Genomic DNA, 23,320 nt, shown 5'->3' on the forward strand with positions numbered 1-23,320 from the left:
AGGTGCGGGGCACTCGCCCCCTCTCTGTTAAACCGGGCAGTGGGCCTTGGGGCTTGCTTGGAGTATTGCTAGGCATGGGCCCGTGCAACCTTGAGGTGGGAGAGCAAGAGAGACCAGTTCAAGCCAGCTCTCGGGCTTTGGTGGCTTGGGCCGTAAGGTTTGGGCCTGTTTCTTGGGGCGCCTAACATGTGAAGAAGGAGAGAGAAATGAGGCGTGGGCCTCCCCTCTCGCTGAGCCGCGTGCATAAGGGCCTGAGGCTTTTGAGTCGCACTATAGAAAAGAAAGTTGGGCCTGTATGGCCTGGCTCTGGGCTTCGCGATTTTTTTATTTTTATTTTTATTTTTATTTTTTATTCTCTTCTCGCGAGTTGCCCTTTAAATATTTTTCTCTGTGCTTTTTGTAGAGACTTTGAGATGTCTACATCCGATCTTAAAAGTGACGAATATCCTCCACATTTGTATTGTCAATATGGTTATTCCGGCAAGGTGGGCTACTTCAAGGCTGCATATGTCAAGATCAATTTCGACGAGCTGATTCAGGATTTTCTTGAGGCGTATAAGCATACGATTCCATCAGGGGTTCATGCCAAGCAAGTGAAAGCTAACAGCGGCCATGAGCCATGCGGTGAGGGTGCCACTGTTAGGAAGAAGGCCATCAAATTCCATCCGTACTACTTTGTGTTAGGATTTACTTTTTCCATACTGCGTCTTTGCCAAGAGGTGATCTGCTCCATGAAATGCGTGCATGCTCAGTGTTCCCCAAATGCAGTTCGTGCGATGTTGGGATTCTCGAACTTGAGTAGGTTCTTTGATCTTGGTTTGACCATAAATGAGTTATGGTACTTCTTGAAGATCGGCCATAAAGAAGGTGTGAGGCAGCTAAGGTCTCGCCATAGGCTGCTCGATGCTTTTGGCAAATGTGATCATGAGTAGGCGGGAGATACCTTAGAGGTGAGTGGAGAGTGGGAGTCTAACTCTTCTCTTGAGCTGTGTGTCCTGACTACCTTTATCAGTGGTAAGTGAACTGCTTTATTCTTATCCTGCTTGAATTTTTGTTGAGCTGCTCCATGACTTTAATTTATTGATCGATTTTCTTGCTTTATGTAGATTGGGAGTTTGGCTCAACTTTAAAGACTTCGGTAGATATGAAGAAAATGCACGTTGCCTTGGGCATCCTTGCTGAGTACCGTGAATGGCACTGGCTGCTCAGCCCTCTTCGTAGGAAGAAAAGTGGTCTGCCTCCGAAGGAAGAGATAAAGCGGATAAAGGACGAGGTATTGACTCGCCCGATCACTACTGTTGAGCCTACTGTCAATGAGGGTGGAAAGAAGAGGTCTACCTTACCTACTTGTGAGCCTTCGACCGAGAAGAAGCTAAGGACTTATTCTGCTGCTCATGAGAGCTTGTTTGCTGCTGAGAAGCTTGTCATTGAACCTGAGCCTGTGAAACCTGCTACTTCGAAGATTACCACATCTATTGCTAAGAAACTTGCTTAGTGGAAGGGTTCGGTGACACCTCCGGTGTTCGGGTTTGTATCGAAATCTCCATCGGGAGTTAAGTCTAGTTCGGCTTTTGAGAGGCTCGCCGCTATGAAGAGCAATAAGATGGATTCTGTTGATAAGGTAGCGCCTAGGCCTGTTCCTCCTTCTACCGTGACTGACTCGTCTGCTGAGAAGGGGAAATCTGCTCGCATGGGCAGTTGTGAGAGATCCACTGAGTCTGAGGCTAGAGAGTTTCCTAAGGTTTGTGCTCTGCTGAAGACTGACTTGCTTGAGGACGTCGATGTATGCGTTAAGTTTGTTGACAGTGTTGGTAAAGTTGTTATCTGCTTAGACTTTTTTATGAAGCGTACTGTCTACTTGAGGAGGTTCTCCCTGATTGCCACAATGTATAAGACTTTGATTCTAGCAGCTGAGTCTATATGCATTGATCAGGATGTTGTCAACTATGCTAAGGAGGCTGAAGTGGCGTTGGTGGCTCAGCTTTACTTGGCTGCTGAAAATATCGAGAAGCTCAAATCTGAACTCACCATTTTAAAAGGGTCTGATGTCTTTGCCCCCACTTCTGTGCAGCTGGAGATTGCTCATCAAGAGGTCGTTAACTTGAAGACTAGGCTTAGTGCAACTCAAGCAATTTTGGAAGTTGTAGAGAAGAAAGTTGGTCGTGTTTTTCCGGTGGTCGATGACCTTGAGTGTGTCAATTCAAAGCTACGATCTGCTTGTTTTGCCAACAACAAGGAGCTTATCTTCATGCATGTTAAAGTGTCTCGTCTCAATGAGGTTGCCAATAAGCTTGAGACCAAGGAAGTGGATCTGCAAGGTGCGCTGTCTGCCAGTGAGAACTTGAAAAAAGAACTGGATGAGCTGCAGGGTGCTCACACTGGGCTTGTTGAGGAGAATATGCAGCTGAAGAATGAGAAAGTTGGTTATGAAGTGGCGATTGCTTCTTGTCAGACTGATTTCCACAAACTTGGCTATGTAAACCATCTCTAGAGTAGGCTGTCGGATTATGAGTTTTTCGATAAGTGCTTGGAGACTTTTTCCATTTCTCCAGTTGATCTGCTTGATTTCTCATTTGAGGCTGCCTTTGGTGGTGCAGCTGAGGGTCAGATAGTCTAGGCAATGACAACTGAGGATGAGCTGATGTAAGCTTTGGTAGTTAGAAGCAGTGCATCTACTGAAGGTATAGTAGTCGAGGAACCAGTGGTTGCGTAGGCTGCCAATGAGTAGTCTTTTTGCTTAGACTTAGGAATTTTCTTCTTTTGCTTTTTGTTCTACTTTATTTGAACTTTGCTGACCTTCGAGCCGGTTTATCAATTTGTTAGAAATTTAATAAACAACTTTCCTTGTTTTGCTTCATCCTTCTATTTCGCCATGTTTTTTTGAAAAACTTTATCCTATGACGATCGGTTGGGTGAGTTGCCTCAGTGAAGCAACCGATCCACATCGTCACTTAGGTTTTAGCTTTATCTTCGGGGCTTCACCTGCATGAGGAAAAAGTGAGAGATTTCTAACTTATAGAGTCGGCGGCCAAACTTGTTGCCTCTGTAGGAAGCAGGCAAGTTCGTGTAGTTATTATAGTTATGAATCTCGGCTTTGGATGGCTTCATGAGCTTTAACCCTCCCAGGGCGTATTATGAAATGTTTAACCTATAGGGCCAGTGGCTGAACACATGCTTCTCGTAGAAAACAGATGAGTCCGTGTGACCACTATGGTTGTACTTCAGCTTTTGAGTGGCTTCTTGAGCCTAGGCCTTCCTAGGGCATGTTGCGAAGTTTTAACTTATAGAGCTGTTGGTTGGACTCATGCTTCTCATAGGAAGTAGAGAAGGTTCGCGTAGCTGTTATAGTCGTACCTTGACTTTATCCTAGCAAAACTTAAACTGTATATCGTCAGCCAGAGGTGCTGCTTTTAAGCAAGCAGGCAAGTCTGCGTAGTCATAGCAGGTGTAAGTCTCAGCTTACAGATTGCCTTGGGCTATTAACCGTTGGGTCGTTGGCCAAAAGCAGACGACCCGTGTAACCACTTCAGGCCTTATCCCTAACTCTCGGAGACTTTTTAGGCTTGAGGTGTAAGCGGAATTGCGCCTCAGAGGCTACATCCTTCCAAGCTGTAACTTGATTTCGCAGGTCACTTAACTAGTATTGCAACACTTTAAAACCAAGCCACGTTCATAAAGACTTGGACGTCAAAGACAGACCATCTTGTCACGCGAACTCTTTCATGGGCAGGGGTCCTACACTTAATGTCTCTTTCGGTTAGAGACTTGGGATCCCGCGAAATTAAATCTTTCAGTTGGCTAAATTTATTCCAGGGGAATGACTATTGTGGCCAATTCTAGGAATCGTTCGGCCCAGGTAGTCGCTGTATTCAAGGGGAACTGAGCAGTCGTACTACCCATCCACGTCTGGATATTCTAGATCAATTTACCCTCCTCGTATTAGAGAGTTTACTTGGATAGATGTCGGGGAATTAGTTTACTCTCTCGCACTGGAGAGCTTACCCAGATGGATGTCGAGTAATTAGTTTACCCTCTCGCACTGAAGAGCTTATGCCATGTCTGCAAGGCAGATGACATCTTTTGCTTGTCACAGGGTTTGTCATCTTGTTTATGCATTTGACCCAAGCTTGTGAATAATTCCTTCAATCTTTATAGAAAATAGAGGTTTTTATTAACTTTGCTCGTATACAGTAATGGCATAACAACTGATAATTCTCAGCATGCAAGGTCTTGTTCGTTGAGCTGCTTGAGTTTTTGAACTTTCTTTGTCTTAAACAGGGTCCAAGGAATGGTAAGAGGTCATACATAGTACTTTCTCAGGTTGTAGGCATTCCACTGCTTGTCGATTTTTTTGTCGCTCATAGTGGTGAGGGTGTAGCTGCCCATTCCGCCTACTCAGCTGATTTTGTACGGACCTTCCCAGATGGGATCAATCTTTTTAAAGCATTCCCGTCGGGTGGTGATAAAGGTTTTTCTGAGGACTAAGTCTCCTAGCTGGAACTGCCGGATTTTTGCCCTGTTGTTGTAGCTGGAAATGAGCTGCTGCTGATAGGCTGCAATACAGGTGATATCTTCCTTTGCCAGGTCTAAGTTGGTGACCATCTCCTTCTTTTTTTGCTTTAAATTTGGCAGTATAGTGCTGATGCTTGGCACCATGATGTTGGGATGAATGATCGCCTCAGAACCATACGCCAGGGAAAATGGAGTTTCGCTGGTTGCTCCCTTTTTGGTGGTACGGTATACTTATAGAACACCAGGGAGCTCGTCTGGCCACTTGCCCTTCATGCCTGAGAGGGTCTTCTTAAAGCAATCAAGGATGGTCTTGTTGGACGCCTTGGCCTGCCCGTTGCCCTATGGATACCGGGGCGTGGACATGTGCTGCTTAATGCTATATGTTTCGAAGAACTTTGCCAAATCTTTGCCTACGAACTATGGACCATTGTCGATGACGATGGAGTGTGGGATGCCGAAGTGGTAGATGATGTTCTTCCATATGAAGCGTTCTATGTCCGTCTTGGTAGTTGTAGTTATGGGTTTAGCTTCGACGCATTTTGTGAAGTAGTTGGTTGCTACGATCCTTATGCCTTTGCCCCTAGTGGTAGACGACATTGGTCATACCAAGTCAATCGCCCACTGCATGAATGGCCAATGGCTCGCTGCGGGTGGAGTTTGTTAGTAGGTAGTGCGAGCACAGGCTTGAAGCGTTGGCAGCTGTCGCACCTTTGTACATACTCTTTGGCGTTTTGATGCATAGTTGACCAGTAATAGCCAACGTTAAGAGCTTTTTGCGCCAAGAAGCGGTCTTTTGAGTGGTTTCCACAGACACCTTTGTGGATTGAGCTAAGAATCTTCGGGTCGTCGGGAGGCGATAGGCAGCGGAGATCTGGTCCTGAAAAGGATCTTCGAACGAGCATGCCGTTCACATATAGTAATGTGTTTCATTGACTATGTAGTTAATGATGGGATCTTGCCAACTCAAGGTTGTGTTGATCAGCGCCACCTCAACTGCTGTTTCTCTCACTCTTTGATCTATTTATTTGTGTGTTGATCTATTGCTTTTTGTTAAATTTCATGTTTTTTTCTCAGTTGGGTTGCCTTAATTTTTGCGCCAAATTTGAAAGATTCTTGCTTTTGGGCTATTTTTAAGGTTATTGGTGTTCTCTTTAGCAGATCAAACTATTTTTCTGTATTTATTATGTTTGGATTATTCAATGGCTTAGTCGATTATCATTTTCCATTGTACTAGGAAAAGTGCGAGGTGGCTTTGTGTTTGACAATGTTGTATTATGGGCTTTAATTAGATTGCAGCACTTAGAAGACTATTTCAATCAAAGAATCATCTTAATACATGGGATGAGACCTAACCTTGTATTATTTGCATTAATTAAGTGTATAAAGGTTGAAACTTGAACGAGTGATACAGCTACATGTTCAACATTAGGAATGTTTAGGTTTTAGTTGAATTCTTTTTGGCATTTTGAAGATTGTAATCATATTGGTGGAAAAAGACAATAACTTGACGATTCTAATCACAAATTTCACACCTATTCGTCTCTTGTATACAGGAAAGTTGATTGAATCTGGATTATCTATATGCTCTATAGTTTTAATATGAAATTGGGAGATGGAGATTCTAGAGTAAACTCTTGTCTTTATACGTATACAATGTCGAGTTGTATGGAGTTGGCATGGTAGTTTGGATATTCTGTAGTGACAGAGATGTTAAACCTACTGTGTTGTGAATTTGTTGAGTTCTACCTATGGCTTGTCAAGGTGTGCAGATAATGGCTTACAGAACATGAACCTTGTACAGATGGAAAACCGGGTCATGCAGCTGAGTTGTTCGAGAGGATTTCACAGAGTATAAAGTTGAAGCGTTATAGCAAGGCATTTAATGATCTTAATGCTGCTATAGAGATAGATCCAGCACTTTCAGAAGCATATTATCATCGGGCATCCATTCTTCGTCAGATATGCAAGTACTTTTTAAATATTCACCCTTCTTTGCCAGTTGTTGTGATCATACTCTCTCTGCTGTCATTGTGATCTACTTTGCATAATTAGTTGTTCCAAGTTCCACTATCTTAAAACTTTATGCAGCACATCAGCTATGTTTCTGTGTGTGCTCAAAAGCCAAAAACAACTTAACCATAGGTTATTGTTGATAGTCATTCATGCATTATCCAATTGGGCTACCAACCTACCATTAGTCAGCCGCTATGATATTGCTGATCAGACCAAAATTATTGTTTGGCCTTTACTCAGTGGTTAATTCAATAAGTACCCTGACATTGTGATAAAAGATAACTTATCATAACTAATATAGCTTGTATTAATTTCTTAAGTTTTCTAAAGGTCTCTAGAAATCCCCATCTCCATTGTCTTTCCAATTAATGATTGGAAACTTATATGATTCAGGTGCATTTTGGCTAGAGGAATCTGAGAAGAGCTACAAAAAGTTTTTGGAGCTAAAACCACAAGATTCAGTTGTAGAAAAGGAGCTTTCTCAATTGAGAGGTTATTTGGGACCATACAAAAGTGAAAGATATCATCTCCCAGATTTTCGTAGGGGTGCCGAACCAACAGGTCATAAAGAGGTATTCAACCACATGCATTCTTCTCTTAGGAGCATCATTGAACGAACTTTTAGGGTATGGAAGAAAAGATGGGCAATTTTAAGGGATATGCCTAATTACCCGTTCAATAAGCAAGTGAAGATTGACATTGTTACAATGACTCTTCATAGCTACATACGGAGGTATTTTGAACGTGATCATCATTTTGATGACCCCAGGGACTTTTGTGAAGAAAGCGATAGTAGTGATGATGATTATGATGAAGAATACCGAGTTGAAGGATCACATGAGATAAAAGTATTAAGAAATAGAATAGCGACAAGTTTCATGAATGCGTCTAATTAGACTACTTTCAAGTACATTAACAATATTGTACTAATGAATCCTAACTATTCAATCTAAAATATTTCAATTGAAGTAGTTTGTCATAGTAATTAATATTTAAGATAAAGTTTATAAATATTTTTCTTTTAAAAATAAAGTATATTTAGTAATTTAAAGTATATTTAGTAATTCATATTTATTTGTTAAGAAAATTAAATTAATGTCACATCCAGTATTATACCCTTTTTAGTCATTTCACATAATCACAGCTGTTGTACATAAAAGTTTGCCAAACATTATAATACTGCTTTTTTTTTTTTCCAAAAGCACTTTCACAAAAAAGTTTACCAAACACTCTACTGCTTTATTTCATAGCTGCTTATTCTTACAGTACAGCAGAAGTAGTTTTTTTTTTTCAAAGCAAAATAATACCAAACCAGCCATTAGGCAAGTAGTGAATCATGTCGGACTTAAGCTCAAATCCTTCTTCTGCATTTGGATATGTGATTAACAATGGTTGTTGATCCGTATTTAGCGTTGCCAACTCCCTTAAAGTACAGTTATCTTGACACATACCGACCGAAATCAGGGTATGCTGGCTGTCACGTGAGAGTGACGTAACCATGTGCACAGTGCGGAAGTTAAGAATAATAATAAAAGTACGAATAAATAAAACCAAACTACACACAGAGTAAATAACATACATGTGTAAGCGTAAGTATGAAAAACAATATTCAGAGCATAGAAAACTTAGTGCAGTCCAGAGGAACAAACACTAACTAAAACACACCCAGATGGGGTCCTACACTGGTGATAATCTGTCAGATATGCCGAGAATTCCTCGTGAGCCACCAAAAGAGCAATCTAAACTAGAACCTGGAAGGGTGCAAAACAGAAAGTGTGAGTGGCCAAAAACAAAGCTTTTCAAAATCATTTCAAAAAGTTCTAACCCCTCGTCGTAAAACCTATATAGTTTTCCAGAAAATAGAATATACACACATATAGAAAATATGCTCAGAAATATACCATGTCGAGTGCCTCTACATAAAATATAAGTAACTCAGGTAATGTCAATCAACGCAATGAAATATGTCAGCCGGAGTCACCTAACGTGACCTGTACGGCTGAATCTAGAACTTAAATCTCCAACTCACTAACTATACCTGCACACGAGTCTGAACCACCTAAAGTGGTCTGTACGACAGGACTGGGTGTAAATAAATACGCTCAAGTGCTACATCACGTGAAAACTGGGCGAATAATCGCGGATCACCTACGAGTTGGAACCACCTATAGTGGTCTATACGACAGGACTGTGCACCTAACTTGGATCCAAGATGAGAATGTGGTGCGGGAGGTGAACATCACATGAAGGACTGTGCCCTACTCTGGGCGAGAGCACTAACACCAGGGGTGCAAGTTATGAGCTCTCTACGTATCTCACATCACTACTAATCACAAATATAAACCATAACTTACCTGGCACTTACTTGTGCGTCTGCAGCACCAAACATACATATATGCAACTACTAATGCACTTACTAGGTAATAACTTGTCATACAATGCTCAAATGTGGTGTATGAATACACCAATGTGATCCTTATATGTATATTCCCATCCCTACCTAGCACTGATGCCTTTTGGGAGCTCACTGGCTTCAGGTTCTATAGGAACTCCGAAGTTAAGTGAGAATGAGGCTAGGGCAATCCCATGATGGGTGGCACACTGGGAAGTTGCTCGTGAGTTCCCAAAAATAAAACCGTGAGGGAATGGTAAGCCCAAAGCGGACAATATTGTGCTACGGTGATAGAGCGGGCCTAGGAGTGATCCGTCCCGGACGGGGATGTGACATATCAGCCATGCCTTCTTGTGGTTCTTCCTCCTCTTCTAAACTTAAATGTGGTGGAGAAGATGGTGGTAAAGACACCGATGCACACTTCTGCTTGATTTTTCTATAAAGCTTTCGAAGTGTACTTTCAAGCTCAAGATCGTAGGAAGTATGCATATACTATGAAGAGTACCTGAAATAAATAATAAATAAATAAATAAATAACACTAATTAGACAAGAAAAGAAAACAATACATAAATAAGTAATTAAAAATAACAATCCCCGGCAACATGGCGCCAAAAATTTGATAGGATTAAATGCACACCACAAAGTAGCACACAAATGTCCTATTGATTTTCCTTATTAATGCTAAGATTTGTCAATTGTAGCATATGAAAATAAGGGTCTTTCCCGCAAAAAATTGTTTTATCTAACCACTTAAAATGTCATAAAAATTGGGTTGTTGTCCCTATTGACTAGCCACTGAAAAATAATTATTATATCGACTTACACTTATTTGAAGTCTACGAATTTTATATGCAGACACTAGACGCATAGAGCTACAGTCACATAATTTTTTGGGATTTTTAGAGTTGAGTTTATATTTAAATTAAATCGAACAAAAACATGACAGAAACAGATTTTCAGTAGTTCACAAATTAAGAAAAACGAGTTAGGGGAATTGCTATCCACCACCAAATAATCATGCAAACATATTACGTTTCATTCAAATTCCTTTTATTTCCGGATGAAGATGCTCAAGCTGGCTCAATATTGGAACTCAACCTATTACTCTTTCTTATGTAGTATGTTAAGAGAATAGCGTGTTCATAGATTTAACATGTAGAAATCATTAAAAACGAAAAGAGTTTGAGTCATCATAAGGCATCATAAGTACTAGCGTTGTCTTACTTATCCTAGAATTTGGTCCACGTGTTAATTACAATTAACAAGTACTACTCTAGAACATATGTAGGTCCTCATTCGACAAGGGTAGGTACACACATATTCATAGCATTAGAATCCTAGATATGCTTACTAAGTATGCATCCGTAGAAAACAAATAAATAATTCATCATTGACATAAGTAGTGAATCAATTTTCATCCATTCATAAAAGTAATTCAACGAAATGTCATAACAAACTTGCAATCATAATAGGGGCTTCAAAATAGCCCCTAACTACTAAAAATTTAGTTACACATAATTCTCAAATGAAACCAAAAGTACAATATGAGTTTGAGAAGATAAAACCAAAAGAAATTGAATGAGGTCTTTTCTCCCTTCCTTCCTTCCCAATGGTGTTGTTGCCTTGCCTTTTTTCTTCCTTTCCGCTGCAACCTGTAGCCTTTTTTTTTCTTTTTCTTTTTTTTTCAAAATAATTTTATGTAAAAAAACTCTCCTTTATTCCCTCCCCCAACGTTCCTTTAAGCTAATTTTTGCTGCATCATTTTCTTCTCCATAACTTGCCCCACTAATAGCAATTTAGTTATAACAATAAGTGAGAGAAAATGGTAGAACAATTGTAACTCTTTGGGTAGCCTTTATGCTAATTACTTCCGCTTAATCCTCATCTTTAATTCCATTTCCTCTGATATTTGAACAGGTGTTAGCTAGCTTGTTCTTGGCTGCATTAGTTTTGGATGCTAGATTTATAAGGTTTATTGCTTTCATTGTTGTTACAAACTGTTCAGTCTCTTGTGAACCTTTCAGTGTTAAAACAGTCATAACTTCTTCTGGAAAAATGATATTAACAATCCGTGAAATGCTCCAGAAAATAAACATCTGTAGCTTTCCAAGCATATTTTACGAATTTGTTCGCAACTTGCTTCCAAAGTTAGCTGATCTACACAGGCAATTTTGACGAATTTGTTACTTAAAATTCCATTTGTGCTATTTTTCTTTTCTTTGCTTGACAAATCCTACAAAACACAAAAACAAAGTAAATAGCTCAAAAATATAAGGAACTAACTAAGAAAAGACAAGTGAATTCGATGTAAAATATATATAAATATGAGCTTATCAGAGAGTAAAATGTTTGAATGTTTGACTTTTTTAGGGTTGCAAAAGCTATGAAATTTGGTAGAATTTGAGGTATTTATAGGGATAAGGCTGGTCATAGTGTTTAATGGAGAGATATTCTCTAAATATTCCCAAGATATTAAATAGGAAACAATATCTTGAGATAATGGTGTAATTATCCCTAATTTATTTAAATTAGGATTACTTATTTGATTGGAGTCAATCTTCAAATGGGAATGTATTAAAGATAGGATTTGGTTAATTAATCCTTATCTTTAATTCCTTACCAAGGGCATGTGAGTTTTGGGCAGTCGTATTCAGCTGCTGAGACCTCCAGGGATGTGAACTGCACATGGGAGCATCTGAGAAACCTACCCATTTATTGAGGGCAATCTTGTCTTTCTAGAATAAAAGTCCACGTGTCACCTCTAGAATTTTTGGGATCATTTTAGGACTCTACATTTACTACAAAACCGTGTCCATACACAAAATGTTTTCAGATGGATGAGGAAGAGAGTGCTATTATGTCCACAGTCCACCAACTCGGTTTTTTTTTATACTCACATTATACTCTTTTGTCATCCATATTTTAGTTATAAAATGAGTGAAAAAATATTACATTTGGTGGACATAAGAATTGACAATTTTATAGGCTCGTTCATGTGTGCACAAAGTTATGTATGTGAAACTGAGATAAACAACTAGCTATCTGAATTACGGAGTAGGAAGAACAACACTGGAATCAACGCTCGAGAATTAATTTGTTAAAGGACGGAGGCACCAACGCAAAGTTTTTTTATCTTTCCACTATGGTGAGAAGAAGATGCTAGAGGTGAGTGGGTAGACGAAGAGTCACGGTCCCTCATGGAGGGCATACAAATGCCACGTTCCTTTGAGTGGTTTCTGGTCTGCTCACAATGTCAAAGGTAAAACCGTCATGGCGAGTGTAACGTTCACGTGTCCTTTTTCTATTTGGTTAATTTATGCCTCCACATAATGCACAAAAAATAAACCAACCATTCAACCATATTTGGATTTGCAACTTTATAATTTTGGGTTGGTTTTATGCACTTTCTAATTCATGGTCTTGTGTACCAGAATGTCGATTATTGATCAATATTGATTATGGAATCGACCTGAGCCATTGTGGAATCAATTCCAGGTCTCTAAACCGGTGATAAAACCGAACTAACTCATATAACTAATGGTATTGTATTTATAGTTCTTATATAATCTTAAATATTATTTAAGGAGTCACTTAATAATATTTATCTTCAATTGTATGTGAGAGATCTTAAGTTTTATTCTCGACGAAGTAAGTTTGAACCAAATTATTTTTGTTGGCCTATGAACCCCACCTCTTAGTGGAAAATGGTTGTATTATAAAATAAAATTATAACAGATGTTACAATTCGAAGCCCTTAGACCATCTCCAACTGAAGGGTCCAGATGGCTAGAGAGCCAAAAATAGCCCAAAAACGATTTTTAACTGAGGACCAGGCCAGAGGGCTCGTGGGCCTTACTGGACAAAAAAGGGCCATAGGGCCAATCGGCCGGCCTAAACCAGCCAGCTAGCCTGCCCCGGGGCAGGCTGAAATTTAAAAAAGCAACGGTTAACTGTTGACGTTAGCTAGTTGTTATTTTTATTTTTTACAAAATTTGTTTTAAAATTTTTAAAAATTCTTTTTTTTTTCCTATAACTTCTAAACCATTAAACATTACATAACATTAAGTAACATGAAACAAATACAACTTAAACAACATGAACAAAGATTTTTAAAAAACTTTAACAACTTAAACAACATAACATTATAAAAAAAAAACATTTAACAACATGAAACTTAAACAACATTTTTAAAAATATTTAACAACATAAAACTTAAACGCCTACTCCATGCTATTTTTGGCCCAAAGATGTGCAACAAGATCATTCAATCGCGCTTACTACCAGTTCTTGGATTGAAAGGCAAATTAGGCCAGTTATATATTTTTGCACGAGCCCTTCTTGACCTATTTGGATCATCTTAGTCGTCATCGGACTCTTCATCAATATACCCATCTAACTTATCCTCCACAATCATACTGTGTAATATGATGCAAGACATCATGATGGAGTCCAAATTTTCTCAACTCCACCATTTTGCTAGTTCGCTGATGATCTTCCACTGTGCTTGTAGAATATCGAAAGCTCTCTCAATATCTTTTCGGTACGCCTCTTGGTGTAAGGTAAACAACTTTTTGGCGTCACTCCTAAGGTTTGGAATTGTTTGGACAAATGTCACCCACTTTAGGTAGATGTCATCTGCCAAGTAATACCTTACATTGTACTGACGGCCATTGATGTAGTAGCCAAGTTGAGGTGCTTTACCTTCTGTCAGGCTATTGAAGAGGGGTGAACACCCAAAAATTGTAATGTCATTTTGGGATCCAGGGACTCCAAAGAAAACATGCCAGATCCATGTGTCATACGAGGCAATCGCCTCTAACACGATAGTTGACTTTCTCGACCTTTCGCAGAAGCCTCCTTGTAATCCGGTGGGACAATTCTTCTAATCCCAATGCATGCAGTCTAATGACCCTATCATGCCCGAAAACCCACGGTCTTCAACTCTATGAAAGAGCTGATCTAGATCTTTTTGATTTGGCTCACGGAGGTACTCGTCTTTGTAAACCTGAACAATTGTGACACAGAATTGTTCAAGAGTATCAAGGCATGTAGATTCAGACATACCATGAGTTTCATCCATCGAATCAGCTAGGGAGCCATTATTCGGAGTGTAACAGTAACCTTCTGATGAGGTAAGAAACCAGGGCGGCCTCCTTTGGCCCATTTCTATCGATAGCATGGATTGACCTGCTGGACATCACGAAGTAAACGCTCAAAGACATGACGCCTCATCTGGAAGCAACGTCTGAAATCCTCTTCTGTGTACACCGAGTTAGGGTTCAAGTAGTTGTTCATCATCAGATTGGCATACGTCATTGCTCTATTTCATGGTTTGTAATAGCGACCAACAACAGAGCCACCCTATTGAGGTTGTTGCGCAGTTGGCTGACGCACCATGGCTACTACTCTATTTTATGCGTTGCGCCATGCTTCATCTTCTTTATCAGACTCCTCATCTTCTCGTCTCATCTGCGCCTATTTTTCTTCCAATTTGGAATTGGATGAGGACCCCCAGTTGGAATCGGAAGATGGTCCAAAGTTGAAATTCATTGCAAACTTGAATTGAAAGAGATTGAATTCAAAGTTGTGTGAATTATAACCCAATATTCACCTTATTTATAGCAAAAAAAAAAATTCAAATCCAACGACTAGCTGACATCACTTAGCCGTTGGATTTGAATTTAAGTTGTAGTTTTTAAATAATAAATTCTATTTGGCCCTCGGTTGGAAACGATTTTTTGTGACAAGACTAAAACGAGCCCTATGACCCTCAGTTGGAGATGGTAAGAAATATGACCCTGTACTGTTCATTAAAATATTAGGCAATCTCCAACCGAAGGGTCCAGAGGGCCGAAAATAGTCCGAAAATAGTTCGAAAATCGTCACCAACCGAGGGCTAGGCTAGAGGGTCGTGGGCCCCACAGAATCTGAAAGGGCCAAATGGCCAACCAGCCAGCCAGCCCAGGGCTAGGCTAGAAATTCTAGCATTCCTGTCGGATATAGCTGACATGAATATATTTAATATAAATATATTCCTGTTGGTTATATCCGACAGGAATTTTAGGCTAAATTTCAAATGCAACAGTTAGCTGACGTCATCTAGCTGTTATTTTTGATTTTTTTTTTCTACATAATTTTTTTCCTATAACTTCATATAACTTCTATTTTCAAATTTTTTTTTTCTATAACTTCCTATAACTTCTATGTCACTTAACCGTTGGATTTGAATTTAAGTTGTAGTTTTTAAATAATAAATTATGTTTGGCCCTCGGTTGGAAACGATATTTTGTAATAGGGCTAAAACGAGCCCTATGACCCTTTGACCCTTGGTTGGAGATGGAGGCAAATATGGCCATGTACTGTTCATTAAAATTCTAATATCTTGGAGGGCTAGAGGGTTAAAATGAACATCTCCAACCGAAGGGTCTAGAGGGCCAGATGACTGAAAATAGCTCGAAAATCGTCTCCAACTAAGGGCTAGGCCAAAGGGCTTGTGGGCCCCACGGGTAGGGGTGGTCACGATCGGGTTCGGCCCGGTTCCACCCTCAAAATAGAACCGGAACAGAAAATTTTCAACGGTTCGGTCAGGTGTGGTTTTGCTTAAATTTATTATTAAAACCGTACGGTTCAGTTCATGACAGTTCTGGTTTGATTCATGCCGGTTTACAATTTTAACCAAAATTATATATATGTTTTTTTTTCTTTCTAATTTTCTACTTCTAATACCAAACACATATTTCAACAATAAATTCAAGTAAATTTGAGTTTCAACGACCGGAAGATAGAAAGTGTGCATATAAATATAAGGGCTAGATGTGCTTTTAAAATGACTGAAGGTGCTTTTAGAGAAAATATTTTTGAATTACAAAAACATTTTGTACTTTCTACAAGAAGCACCAGTTATGTGCTTCTCCCAAGAAGCACTTTAAGTGTTTTTCCAGGATTTACTAACATTTTTACTAACGATTGTTTCAAAAATATTTTCACCAAAAGCGTTTTCAGTCAGTTTAAAAGCACATCCAAACGAGCTCTAAATCAAAAGATAGAAAGACTCATATCAAGACCAAAATGTAGATCTTAAACTAAAACTAAAATGTACATAATGCATAATATACTGGAAAATAATGGAGAAAAATAATGTAGGGAAGAAAAGTGATAAAACAACAAAGGAGGGGAAGAGAAGCGAAGAAAAGTATTGGGCTTATGCACATAGTCTTCTTGGAAAAATGTCTTGTTTATATAAAAATAATAATAAAACAATAATTTATATTAAAAGCGGTTCAGTTCGGTTCTTAATATTTCCAAACCGGAACCGCTTCAAATGGTTCGGTTCGGTTTTGACTTTTTTGGTCAACGCGATTTTTTATGATTTTTTTGTCACGGTTTGATTTGGTTTTCCGGTTTTGCTGTTTTTATGCCCACCCCTACCCATGAGACAAAAAAGAATCAAATAACCAACCGGCTAGCCATCTTCAACCAGCCAGCCAGGCCATTGGCTAGCCCACCTTTGTTTTTTTTTTTTTTTTTTTAATTTCTAATTTTTTCCTACATCATTTCTCACATATTTTTCATCATTTCATACTATCTTACCTCATTGTATTTCAATTCTTTACATTCTATACTATATTCCTTTGACTCTCGATTAGAGATGATTTTTTATCACAGAACTATATTTGGTCTATAACCTTGTGGCCTCTCGGTTGAAGATAATAAAAAATATAATCATTTATTGTTTATTAGAATATTAATTTCTTAGACCGACCAGCTAGCCCTCCTCGGTCTGAGACGGTCTTACCCCCCGGTAGAAGCAATTCACCACTCAAGCGGAAAAGTGAAAACACAAATCCTAAACCCTAGACCCTTTCGACGCCGGCAGTCTCTTTCCGTCTGCAATTTTCTCCATCTCCCCCTCTCCATCTCCTCCCTCTGTCATCGACCTCCACCACCTCAGACCTGCTTCCCCTTCATCTCTCTCCCTCATCGCCGTCAAAGCCATTGCCGACACCAGTGATTCAGCCACTACCACCCTGGCACCGCGAATCAGACACCACTGCCGCAAACCACCACGACGACCGAACCGAACCGATCGGAACTTCCCCTTCCGAGCCAGCACTAGGATTCCCAAGGCTCAAATAAGCAGCAGAGAAAGCGAAACAGCAGAATGAAGCTGGATGTGAACATGTTGAGATACCTTTCCAAAGATGATTTTAGGGTTCTAACTGCTGTGGAAATGGGAATGAGAAATGTAAGTAAATGCCTCTACTTTCCTTTTTTTCGAAATTGTTTTAATTTCTCAGTCATAGCTAATGGCTAAAGCTAATTTACATATCTATTTGTATTTCTCTTGCAGCATGAAATCGTACCCTGTGAGCTGGTGGATCGGATAGCGTCGCTCAAGTATGTAATTTTTATTGTTGAATTCGAAATCAGTCATCATTTTCTGTAACTTTGATGATCTAATCCTTAAATTTATATTTATAGGCATGGTGGTACTTATAAGGTTCTCAAGAATCTCCTCAGGCATAAGCTCTTGCATCACGACTCTTCTAAATGTAATGCACATGTCCTGATTGAGTCTAACAAACAATATTTTTGTTGCAAAATTTCTCTTATTATGTCCTTGCTATCATGTTCATGTGCATCCAGATGACGGTTTTCGACTCACCTACCTTGGTTATGATTTTCTTGCAATTAAGACTCTGGTTAACCGTGGAGTCTTTGTGTCTGTTGGCCGTCAAATTGGCGTAGGAAAAGAGTCTGGTATGGTACTCTTTCTTCTCTTTTTGTTTTATTAACCAATTAAGGCTGTTATCAATCGTGGAGTAATACATTCCATTGTTGTTGTTCTTGATTGAATTTCGTTTTCTTTTCAAGATATCTTTGAGGTCGCCACAGAAGATGGTACGGTTATGGCAATGAAGTTGCACCGGCTTGGTAGAGTTTCTTTTAGGGCTGTAAAATCTAAGCGTGATTACTTGAAACATCGTAGCAGTTATAGTTGGCTCTACTTGTCCCGCCTTGCTGCACTCAAAGAATTCGCTTTTATGAAGGTTAGTTGTCTCTATCTTTTGGCATTTTTATCTTTTCGTGCTGCCCTATTGTGGATTTATAATGTGGATTTTGTCTATATGATTTTGCTCTGCTTGAACAGGCTTTAGAAGAGCATGGCTTTCCTGTTCCAAGTGCTGTGGATTGTAACAGGCATTGTGTGATTATGTCACTTGTACAAGGCTACCCACTGTAAGCTTCTTAAATATACTGGTTCAAATAATTGAATCTGTTAGCATTGAAACTTCATTTCTTTTGCCCACCAAAAATAATAATAATTGGATTAGAAACCCTGGAAATAGCATGTTACACAATGAAATTTCCAGACGTAATTTGTTCGTTTATGTTTCTTTTGGAGCTGGATTGCTTTAGAAGAAAAGAAGATTAGAAAATGAAAAAAAATAGGGTTAACTGCATTTTACACCACAAGGTTTGTGGGTCATTTGACTCATTTGCAAAATGAGCCATGAAGTTTCAATTTTTGCATTTTATACCACTTGATTCCTACCTCTCCGTCAGTTTCACTGTCTAATTAGACATTAACTTCTGATGTGGCATATACTGAGCCAATAACCAAAAATAAATAAAAACGATCATGCTGCTTTGAGCTTTGGAATTCACTTCTGTCCTATACAGTGTGCAGGTGAAGCAACTGCAGAACCCAGAGGTGGTTTTTGAAACAATCATCGGACTTGTTGTTCGCCTTGCAGAACATGGTTTAATTCACTGTGACTTCAATGAATTTAACATTATGGTATGCATTTAAGGCAGTCTCTGATATTTTATTATTTCTACAACACTGTGTTTCCTACTTCTGCTCTCACTTGGTACAGTTTTTCTATATGTTGTATTAGTATTTCAGTTAATATAGGCACTCCAAATGCCTTATTAGTTTCTTGTTTCAACTCATTGGTAAACTCGTAAGTAATTTCTAATTTTCTGTTCTGTTAGATTGATGATGATGAGAAGGTCACCATGATTGATTTTCCACAGATGGTGTCTGTATCACATCATAATGCACAGATGTAGGATCCGCTTCTTACAAGTTCCGGTCATTTATAGTTGATTTTCTAAGTGATTTGATTTGTTTATTTGCCTAAAGGTTTTGTTTATCAGATATCGTATTCTCATGAAGTTCCCGTGTTTCAGGTACTTTGACCGTGATGTTGAATGTGTCTTTAAGTTTTTTAGAAAGAGGTCAGTGTTCTTTTGTTTCAACTAACAAGTTAATGCAATTTCTTTTTACTTTCTGAATTTTTGTATATAATATTCAAGGTTGTGAAACCCCTGAACAGCATTTCTAGTTGGGTTGACAGAAGGAATGCATCCAGATGACATTTGGCACCATTTTCTTAATAACATTAGTTTAAAAGCAATACACTGAACAATAACATATAGGCTTTGTGTAACGAACAATTCTGCTTTTTTGTTGACTGCTCTGATTTCATCATTTTCTTTAAGATCATTAGTACATGGCATTGTCTTTTTACTTTTCATTTATCTGCCTGAGGTTAGGGTATGTGCCAGTAGCAAGGGGATAAAAATATTGGGGTTTGGGGATAAAGGTTCTGTCTAGCTTGTTAAGATTTTTTCCTTTTCTCTCAGGTTCAACATGAATTTTCAAGAGTGCAGAGATGATATTGATAGAACAGAGGTAGACACAGATGAAAGCAGGAGGCTTTGTTTTTCTTCAATAGCCAAGGATGCTGTTTTTCTGGACAAGGAACTTGCTGCCAGTGGGTTTACTAGGAAGGATCAGGAAGACATTGAGAAGGTATTGTGTAGTTGTGAAGCATGGTAGATTCATATACATTCTCGATTTGAATTTTAGAGCCGGACACTCATATTGTTCTTGCAAGGAAGATGTTCCACCCTTTTGGAAAACATTTTGTTGGGTTATTGAGTCGAGTGTATATTCCACTCTGTGGTCTCAATATACTGTCCTATCTATTTATGATCAAGTTATTTTAACCAAAAATGCTTTTTCAGTCGTATTCAAGACATCTGCGAGGCCAATATTGTTTTTTTGTTTTGTTGTTATAATGTTCTCAATATCATGCTGTTACGTCCAGTTCTTTGAAGGAAGTTTGGATAAGGATGCTAGTTCTGGTGATGAAGGTACTGAAGATGACACAGACAACTCTGCGTTAAATGAATCAAACATAGAGGGTGTTGATTCATTGAATTTGTTAGATCAGGTACATTTTTCAATTGCTTTTTGATGTCACGAAGAAATGGAAGTGATCTGAGTTGCAATCTGAGATCTGAAGTGATTCTTTATGTCCAAAATGAAGATTAGTGAAATCAGCTTGTGAAAATGACTGACTTGTATAATTTCATCTTACTTGGAGAGACATTATGGCAAATTATTTTGAGTTCTTTATTTCAGTGGTCCTTATTTACTTGGAGATGCTTTCTTGCATATTGTAAGTTCATACTTTAACACTTTGTTATTATAATTCAGGACCAGACTTCAAATTTAAAGCAGGAAGAGGAAGGAGCAGAGGACAATCTAAGAAACTGTGAAGCAGGCCCGAGCAGTAAACCTGAATGTGAAGATGTGAGTGACAAGGTAAGTCCTGAAATGGTCTTTATATTGTGCTTCCTACATGGAATTGAAGTTAGGATTATTTAGGCTTTGGAGTGTACGGTCAATCGTGGCCTGGCAGATATTAGGTAACTTATATTTACGTCATGGGTAAATAGCGTTTGGATGCATACGCTAAGCAACTAAGTCAAGATTGTTAAGAGTTTGTTATTTTGTTAGTGAAGTCAGTTTTGCTAAATTAAAGTTAATTACTAATTACTGAAAGTGAACATAAACTGTGATATAATTATTCTTCAAACTCTTAAGAAAATCAATTTGTTTTACATTACACAAATGGTAGGGAAAGCACTCACAATAGTTTGTTTCCGCAGGAGGGAGATAGTGACACCGAAAATGGAAATGATGCTGAGCTGGTAAAGCGCTTGAGCAAGCAGAGACGACGTGCCATGACAGCAGCCCGTGGAGGACGGAAGATTCTTTCCTCCAGAAATACCTACAAAGATAAGGGCGGTAGATCCTCCAACAAATCCAAAATCCAGAATCAATTAAGCAGCTGGTAGAATAGGTGAAGTCCGACCGCAAAATCCAAGCCTTGGTATCATCTAGAATACGGAGAAATTTTGGTCTCTTGGTTCAAATCTTGGAATCCAAAGAAAAGCCAAAAAATGAGCTTAATATAATTGTAGGCCTTGTGGCTTAAAATGATGATGTTTTCTGTAATTTATGAATGATAGTAATATCGTTTAATTTTTTGTTATTTTTCGTCTTTTACTTTTTGAAACTTGTACACAAGTCCCTATGTGTAAGAATCGTGGATCTGCGACTGAATGAGGAGTACTACTCTATGGCTTCAAGATTCATGGAAATTTTTGGAATTTTCTCCATCTCTATTATTCTAAAGCCAGCCCCCATGCTTCGGGTCACAAGTGTTCGTCAAGAATAGAGTAAATTGTAGCAATTGTCCATTAACTTTAACTCAATCAGAGTAATGGTCTCTCAACTAAAATTACATTAGCATTGGTCCTTCAACTCATCAAAACATGCAACTATGGTTCTTCAACTAAAAATCCATTACCATTGGTCCCTCAACTTTAATCCAACTGGAGAAATGGTCCCTCAACTTTAATCCAATTCGAGCAATGGTCTCTCAACTTTAACCCAATTGTAGCAATGGTCCTTCCAACATAACTTGTTTTGACAAAATTCTGACGAAGTTGATAAAAATGATTATAACTACATGTTTTGATGAGTTGAGGGACCCCAATTGTAGCAATGGTCCTTCCAACATAACTCATTTTGACAAAATTTTGACGAAGTTGATGAAAATGACCATAGCTACACATTTTGATGAGTAACCGGACCAATGATAACGGATTTTTAGTTGAGGGACCATTGCTCTAATTTGATTAAAGTTGAGGGACCTAAAGGAATACTGACCTAAGGAACACATGCCCAAAAGGCTAAGGCTTTGGAAGAACGACCTTCGAACACTTTAGGAGCACATGGCCTCCAGATGTCCTAACAGCTACTCGACTAAGTGCTTCCCCATAAAGTATTTTCAAACTAAGGGGCAAGTTGCGCTTTATGGCACGAGGTCCCAAGAATAGAGGGGCGAACCTATTTAGACATCACTCCAAGCAAAGTGGCGGCCAGTCGAGAGAACAGAGGACTATGAAGGGACATAAAAAGCTGATAGATGGGGTGCTTGGGTGCGGGTTTTCACCAACTCCACAGCTGAACAAGGCGCTCAACATGCGTTGTCCCAAGAAATCATGCAAATGGACCTGTGCAAATGTCACCTTGTTGCCACGTGTCAGTCAAAGAGCGGAGGGACATTTAGCAGTTCAAACCTGTGTATTTTGCATTCTAAATGTGAAGGAGATGATACACTTGAGCGCAAAGAATGGAAGCTCAATTAGGATGACAAGTACTCCTTAGAAGGGGCCAGGCAAATTGATAGAGAAAATATAGTGTTAAGTTGAGCTGTTGTAACCTTCTATTCAATCTATTCAAGAGATTCAGTAGACGTAGCTCAGTTTTTGAAGGATGAACCGCTTAAAAATCCATTGTCTATTTCTTGTTAGTCACAAACCTTGAGCCCACTAAGAGTCGACACACGACCGTCTTGGTCTTTGTTGACCTCACCAATTTTGAGCGTATATATGAGTTTAAATTTTAAGATTTGTATAGTTGATAGATCCAATCAAACTCTAATTGCACATGGTCCAATATCTTAGTAGATAGGATGTTGAGTTTTCACCATGAGTCCTTGGTTCGAAATTCTCCATTTCCTAAATTATTGTAATAGTTTTGAATTCTCCCATTTTCCCTCCACTTAATAATATTAATTAAAAAAAAAAATCAAACTCATCTAACCACAATCAGGAGAATGATGAACATCATCACCACGTTAAATTAAAATTGGTGAGCATATGCAGACGGCGCTATACTGCAAGGGCGAAAGCAATTATGCTTACGCACCTTGGTGCGGGCTTGATCCTTACCAATTTCCTTCTGTTCTAACAACTATTAACTTACCAACGTTATTGTTTAACTAAAAAAATAAATAAAAAAAAATCGGTGAGAAAAATATTTCGATAGAAACATCATATCACATCACATCATATCGTTGTAAATTTCATTAGCTTAGGCAAATAAGCAAATTGAAGGAAAGAAACGCACCCAACGGTTTTCTTCAAGTCCAACTCTCTCTCATAGATCCAGATTCGAGACCGCCTTATGGATTGTGGACCTACTTTTCCAAAAGCCCAAATCCAATAAAACGCATATAATTATACGTTTCCAC

At 38.8% G+C, this 23,320-nt stretch overlaps 1 protein-coding gene across 1 annotated transcript; it reads left to right on the plus strand.

The window, feature by feature from the left end:
* Nucleotides 1-16,691: 16,691 nt before the first annotated feature.
* Nucleotides 16,692-21,389, plus strand: LOC103955649 (serine/threonine-protein kinase rio2-like). The gene is made up of 13 exons (XM_048581960.1): nt 16,692-17,163; nt 17,269-17,315; nt 17,400-17,470; nt 17,565-17,678; nt 17,793-17,968; nt 18,070-18,158; nt 18,603-18,720; nt 18,918-18,991; nt 19,116-19,163; nt 19,572-19,740; nt 20,039-20,164; nt 20,431-20,538; nt 20,886-21,389. The coding sequence occupies exons 1-13, from the start codon at nt 17,080-17,082 to the stop codon at nt 21,072-21,074; spliced, it is 1,413 nt and encodes a 470-aa protein (XP_048437917.1). The 5' UTR covers nt 16,692-17,079; the 3' UTR covers nt 21,075-21,389.
* Nucleotides 21,390-23,320: the final 1,931 nt, after the last annotated feature.

The sequence above is a fragment of a genome, unplaced genomic scaffold, assembly GCF_019419815.1.
Source record: "Pyrus x bretschneideri cultivar Hongxiangsu unplaced genomic scaffold, Pyrus_bretschneideri_v1 Contig18, whole genome shotgun sequence".
In the NCBI taxonomy this organism is placed as follows: domain Eukaryota; kingdom Viridiplantae; phylum Streptophyta; class Magnoliopsida; order Rosales; family Rosaceae; genus Pyrus; species Pyrus x bretschneideri.